This window comes from Arachis ipaensis, chromosome B5 (genome assembly GCF_059453495.1).
Source record: "Arachis ipaensis isolate K30076 ecotype BB chromosome B5, ASM5945349v1, whole genome shotgun sequence".
Lineage (NCBI taxonomy): Eukaryota > Viridiplantae > Streptophyta > Magnoliopsida > Fabales > Fabaceae > Arachis > Arachis ipaensis.
Genome location: NC_142440.1, coordinates 151,131,446 through 151,138,706, shown reverse-complemented (window position 1 = coordinate 151,138,706; position 7,261 = coordinate 151,131,446). Strand labels below are relative to the sequence as shown.

Sequence of the window (7,261 nt, the reverse complement as noted above, 5' to 3'; positions counted from 1 at the left end):
AGAAAAAGGACATTAAAACTAGGACATACAAGTTGAGTAAATAGAGATGCTTCTTTTACTACTTTACATGGAATCTGACGTTGTGCAACTATACAAGGTCTAGGATCACTATCACAAAATCTCGTACAAGTTCTAGAAGCTCTTTATTGATTCCACCATAAACGAGTATATAGTATAATATTATGATGATTATGATAACGTATGTGGCAATTGTTGGAGCAAATTAATAATTAAATTGTGGTGTGCTATATATATTAGCTAGGATAGGTCCCAAGCTTTGCCACCTTTCATATTGAATTTCTTGAGCCTTCCGAAGAACATGACAAGAATAAGGATGAACTTGCCTTTGTTGCTCCATTTCCCAGAAAATCCAACCCATAAATCTTTGCAACTACCATTCGCTTTCAATTGCCTTCCGCAGCTATATCCCATTGAGAAACCTACGTTTCCATATGCACTGCACAATTCAAAACAATTTTTAATACTTGTTAATTGGTATTATTTATCATAATATTTCTTAATTTGTAGAAATATATATAAACACTAATTTTCTCTGATATTATTTAAGTTAGGTAACATTTAATTTCCCCTGTGTTTTATAAACTGTGTTACAATGGTCTTCTTTATAATTTTGTATAGGCATGACAAGATAATTAATAAGCAATAGGAACTAATTTTTATTAGTTAATATTAATTAATTTATTATTGTAATTTTTTTTTAAATTTAGAGTTTAAAATTATGATTTAAGATCTAGAATTTAAATTTTAAGATTTAAAATTTAGAATATAGAATTTAGAATAAAAAAAAATTAGCTGTCCAGTTGAACTAAAAAATTTATATTATTATCGTCAAATTTAATAAGAGGCTAGTGTAATTTACTCAATTTTTTTGTATTTTATATTTTGTTCATTATGTTATTTTCAACTTCTCTCAATATAATTTTAAGTACAATAAATAATTAATCTAAAAATTAAGAATTAGTAACTGAGTTATCAAATAAATATATTTTAGTAAATAAAAATTTATAATCAATATTATTTTAAATTAGTATGCAAATGATTAAAATGACAAATATTATACTATAATCCAAATAAAGTGTAAAAATGGGTTGTTCAGGATAACTTAATATAACCATTTAAAATTGATTAGATAATATAAAAAAAAAATAAAGGAATCAATTCAATAAAAAAAAATATTAATAGTTGAGAAAGAATATATATATAAGTGAAGAGAGAAAAGAAATAAAAGTGGCATGCCTGATGACTTCTATGGTGATATTCAAAACATTAAAGTTGAGAGGATCCTCTCTCAGGCTTTTGTTCTCAGTGATGCAAATCAAAATAATAAAAATAACCAAATATGAAAGTTGAGACAACACAAGGCACTCCACTAGCCTTCTTTTGTCTTTCTTGGCATCATTTTCGGTCTCGTGGTCCATTATGGGCAAGAATGTTGTGTATGGTGGAAGGTACCTGATTTCCATACCCATAACAATCAATATCAAATTATTATTATTAGGAAAAGTATAAGTAATCAACAATTTTTTTGAACAATGTGTGAACAATGTGAATTAATAGAGTTAAAAGAATAAATTTAATTAATAGTATTAAATTATGTTGTATTGTATTTTTATTTAATTGGTGGTTGTTCGTGTTATTCAAGATAGTCATTGTTTACCTAACATTTCTCTTATTATTATTATTATTATTATTATAAGTTTAATTAACCTGAAAAAAACCCCTCCACATGTTCATAGTTTTATATATTTCTTGATTCTTGAAAAGCCAATTAAAATTATTGCATTATCAATTTTGATTTTTTTAAAAAAGAAATCATGATCAAGAGTGAGATTTTCAAGATAATTTATAAAATTCCCACTGCCTTAATTTCACAAACTGAATATTGACCATTTTGATAAATTTATGTACGTATGGTTAATAATCATATCTTAAGTAAGCTCCTTTAGATATATTCTAATACTGACTCACCAAATCTAAAAATATATTCCAATTCCATATAAGTGGGAGGATAGAATTTATGCAAAACAATCAATAGAGAAAATAAAAGGAATATATCCATAATATTTTTGCTCTCATATGCTTTTAGCAAAAAAAGAAAAAGAAAAAAGAAGGGGAAAAAAAGGTTCTATAACCGAATCTAGTGTGGAATATTGCTAAGTGCAGTGAAAAGGAAGCTAAGGTTATAGATCTTGTTGATTAGCACACAATAATAATTTACTAGGGATATCTGGTCTGGTCATTATCTAGTTGATGAAGAAAGCTAAGAAACCCTTGAATATTCTTCATTTGTCCTAAGGAGAAAGCTAATAATATGATATATGCATTATATTAAGGTGAAAACTCAGGTACGGTCAACTTCACGTGAAGTTGATACCTGAGAACTGTTAAATGATTTGATTGATTTGACTAAATTTTCATCTAACGACTCTCAGATATCAACTTTACGTAAAGTCGGCTTCATCTGAGTTTTTACCTTATATTAATTTAAGTATTTAACATCATCTCCTCTATATGTATGTATCTTTAATAAACAGATTATTTAATGTTTCTAAATATAAAGTTTTTGTATCAAACTAGCAAAGAAATCCAAGAAAACTAAAAGAAAAATGAAATAAACCTATTGGGCTGTGGGTATGAATATTAGTATAATTAAGGACATATCTGAGGCAATGCTGAGATCACTTAATTGTAATTTTGTTTCTAGAAAATCTAACTCAATTGCCACACATTATGTTAGCATTGGGTAAGAGAAAAATTAGGTGGCAAGTAACTAATCATAGTAATTATTAAGCTATAAGTTTTTCTCATTAATTTCACGTCCAATCAAGCAATATATAATTAATGTCTATAGAAACAACATATAATGAAGACTACTATTCTAATATATATGTTATCTCTCTGCATAGGGAAGAAAGGGTAGTGCTTTCATTTCAATGACTCAGTGTGACTTATCTTGTAACACCAATATGTTTTGTTTTTTTTTTTTTTTTATTGTTATAAAAAAAACTCTAATAGAATCATTAGAATGAGACTAAATTATTGGTTAATTAGAATATAATAATTTTAAAAATTATGTATTTAGTATTAAACAAAGGAACTCAATAAATATGTTTTCCCTCTGAAACATGATATTAACATTTTTTCAACTTATTTTTGGTGGAATACTAGGTATTATCAAAGGGGCAATATGAAAAAAAAGCATGAAAAACAGAAAATATAATATAAATTTTGCATAATTTTGACAAATATGTTAGTTTTTGTCTATATAAGAAATGATGAGTTTATACAATATAGGCAAAAGTTATTGTTTTTAATTAATAAGTTAAGGTTTTGAAAATATCAATCCATTGGATTCGGTTAGTGTAGAAGATAATTTAGTTAGGTACTCAATCTATCAATATATAATAATATAGTTTAAACACCAATGGTAATAAGCTAAGAAAGCATGTGTTCTAGACTCTTAGAGATATAATAATTAATAAGCTCATTTGTATGGAATATAGTTATTATTGGATTCTTGATCAACATAGTGTTTAGTTATTACCGAATCATATACGAATTCCAGTGTAAATAAAGTTCAGATAAAATTCAATGGTAAATGAAATAGTATGTTGATATATATGAAGCACATCTATTATGGTAATCATTATATTATATATTCATATAAAAAAAATAAAAAATTAGTTTAAAATACATTAAAATTATTTTATTTTATATATCTTAATTATAGTTGAAATAATTAAATAATATTAAATATAATAAATATATAATTATAAATATTACATACATAAAATTATAGATATTAAACTAAATAAGATAATTTTATATTATTGTTTCCTTGAATAATATTATCATATTCTTATAATGTTATAATTAGTAAGTTCATCTTAAAATAGAAATACAAAGACATTGAATTAAAATAAATAGACTTATTTAATTTACATTTATCTTATTTTAACTTTTTTCTCGCAACACCTCTGAATTTTTTGTATGAAAAAAATTAATATATACATACATAAGGCCTTAATAATTTATGAAAAGAAATAGACTTACATCATGACAACGAAGAGAACCAATATGGCTGAAGAGATGGTAGAGAGATCAAAAACGGATTCACCAGAATGTCTAGCATTTGTGATTTGAAACAAAGACGCTACAAATTTCTGATAAGGATTCAAACCATCCATGATTTGTGTTCCCCACTCCATGGAACAAAAAATCACAAATTGAATTATATTGAACCCTAAAACGGTAGCAACAAGTAGCCAAGAATGAAGGGGAGGTAGCAAATGACCAAAACCTATTTCCTTTGAATTCTTAAGCAAGTATGAAAATTCCTCTCTTTTGGTAATTTTCTCAAGAACCCAAATCACAAACCTCAAGCATGGTGCATATAAGGTGTTACCAAGAAGGATATATGGGAGAATAATAAGAAGAAGGCCAGAATTCTTCTTGAAAACTATCATATTTTCATTTGTGGGGACATAGCCACAACTTGCAAAAGTTGAAACTATGGTGAATAAAGAAAATGTTAGGGTTTTGATACCTTTTTCTCTAAGTACTTGCTTTGCACTAGGAATGAAGCTCATGTACATAGAAACCAAGAAAGTTCCAACAAATTGAAGCAACAAAAAGTAACCTAAAACTACATGACTCAAATACTTAAGGGAGTTAGACCTAAGTAGCATATCTTTATTGTTATTATAGGAGACTATTGTTGTGCCACTTGGAACATTGTTATTATTATTATTGATACCATTGACATCATTGACTTGTTTATGGTCTTGTGATGAGTGATGATTAGGAATAGAAACTAAGCCAAGCTCAATTTGATCATTGACCACTTTTATTGGAAGACTATTTTTCATAGAAGTGGATGAATTATTATAATTGTTATTATTACTGAACCTAGCAAAAATAAGTTCTAATAAGGAAGTGAAAACCTCACCACCAACAAACATAAGAAAGGTCATGAGAATGAGTTGAGAGTTAGAGAAAACTTCCATTTCTACCGCCGTCATGCTAGACACAGTAGAGGTAGAAACAGAAGTATAAAAAAGGTCAAAATCATTGGGCTTAATATGAGTTCTTGTCTTTGATATCTTGAGACCCAAGTAACCAAAAAGAGAAAGGATCATGAAATAACAAAGTTGAATGAAAAATGAGCTGAAGTTGAGATGAAAATAAGGGCTACTACAAAGATGTTGTAGCTTTCTACCAAACAAGGAAAAGTTCATCATTTTGTGTTTCTTCAAATTGAAGGTGGGAACTTTTGATGGCAACTTGGAGTGGGAATTGAAGGAATTTATAAAGGCATTGGGGAAGGAGCAATGATATGTGCTATTTCCTGTTCATGATGTGGGGCTCTCCAATTCCATTGTTGGTAGCAAGTGATAGGCCTTTAAAAAGAAGAAGCATATTATTGTAAACATGCAAGTATATAATAAATTCCTAATTCCTCATGGAATAAAAAAAAAAAACAAAATCTTTAATAAACATCATAAATGTGCATCTTAGTGCAAAACTGTAATGTTGACATGCTTACAATGCTTATACACAAGGGATCGATGGGGAGAGAAATTTATCTTAAAACCACTTGTTTTTGAAAGTTTAAGGGGTTTTTTTTTCAATTTATCTTATATTAGAATCAATTTTTTTTAACGGTAATAAAAATCAAATTCAATATATTTTGATAGTAGAGATTCTAATATTATGTCATAAAATAACTTATTTCAAACGTTTTAAAATTTTAACTTAAGCTGTTAAGTAAAAGTACATAAATAATTGTATATCTAATAAATTTTTGAATAAAACTCTGCATCTAAGTCATAACTCTAATCAAGTCCAATCAAGTATTTTAAATTTACGCATGCATGTTTTACTACTGTCACAGCGTCACTTGTTCTTCTTCTTTTAAATTCGTGCACATAGGTTCTTCTTTTTCTTTTCGTTATCTTTCTTTCATCACCTACAACACCAACATTTTGCTAACATCTTTATTGGTTCTGATTTTTTTTTTGTGCGATCATTAAATAATTTCGCTTCATTTTTTAGTTTAATTGAGGTTCATTTGGATCCAGAAATGAATTTGATGGGTTTTTGTTGATGATTGAGTCTTTTTTATTACTTGTCCAAATTTGAACTAATTTCGGTTCATTTGTATGTTAATTGAGATTCACTGGATGCTGCCGATAAGTATTGACCAAATTTTTCATTTCTTAAGTAATTTCGATTCATTTCTTAGTTTAATTGAGATTCATTTGGATCCAGAAATAAATTCGATGTGTTTTTATTGATGATTGAGTCTTTTTGACTGCTTGTTCAAATCTGAACTAATTTTGATTCATTTGTATGTTAATTGAGGTTCATTTGATGCAGTTGATAAGTATTGACCAAATTTTTTATTTCTTAAGTAATTTCGGTTCATTTCTTAGTTTAATTGAGGTTCATTTGGATCCAGAAATGAATTCTATGTGTTTTTATTGATGATTGAGTCTTTTTGACTGCTTGTTCAAATTCGAACTAATTTCGGTTCATTTGTGTGTTAATTAAGGTTCACTTTATGCTACTGGTAAGTATTGACTACATTTTTTAGCAAAGAAAAATAAAATTATTCATTATCACTTTATTCAATTGCATTAGATTCCATTCTATTCCATTCAATTTGTCTCGAAAGTCATCCCAACTTTTAGGATAAATTGTTCATCAACAACACACTTAGATTGCAAATGAATCGAAATATTATTATAACACCAACATTGTGTAATAACAAATGAACCAAAAATTGTGCATGCTATAAACTCAGAAACTCCTGTAATTCCAGTGCGTTTCTGAGTTAATTGTGTCGCAATCACTATGTAATTTTGGTGCATCTGGTCTCGTTATCCTGTACAATTCAAAATTCTTCTTTCTCCTCCTCTTCATCTTCTGATTCGTCTTCTTCTTCTTCTTATTCTTCATCTTTTTTTCTTCATCTTCTCTTTCTTATTTCATTTTCTCAAAATTCTTCTTGATTTATTCTAAAAAAATATATATATATATAAAAAAAAACTACAATAACATAAAAAGGAGGAGAAGAAGAAACAAAAATAAAATGCAGCAACAACATCACCAATAAAAGAATAGGAGGAGGCGCACACAAGAACAAACACAAGATAAAGTAGGATTTCATTTGCGTTAGCAAAGCATGTGTGTACACGCTTCATATAATGAAAGTAATTTTTGTTAAATTTAAACCAAC

The 7,261-nt window shown here is 27.5% G+C and overlaps 1 protein-coding gene across 2 annotated transcripts; it reads right to left on the bottom strand.

Moving 5' to 3' along the window:
• LOC107644493 (sodium transporter HKT1) lies at window positions 1-5,392 on the bottom strand. Of its 2 annotated transcripts, none has more exons than XM_016348360.3 (3): window positions 4,075-5,392; window positions 1,258-1,473; window positions 1-457 (listed from the first exon to the last, which is right to left on the bottom strand). In XM_016348360.3, exons 1-3 carry the CDS (start codon window positions 5,259-5,261, stop codon window positions 259-261), a joined length of 1,602 nt encoding a protein of 533 aa, XP_016203846.1. In that variant the 5' UTR covers window positions 5,262-5,392; the 3' UTR covers window positions 1-258. The 2 variants fall into 2 exon arrangements, with proteins under 2 accessions (XP_016203846.1, XP_020958674.1); XM_021103015.2 differs by having other exon boundaries at window positions 1,396-1,473; window positions 4,075-5,375.
• Window positions 5,393-7,261: the final 1,869 nt, after the last annotated feature.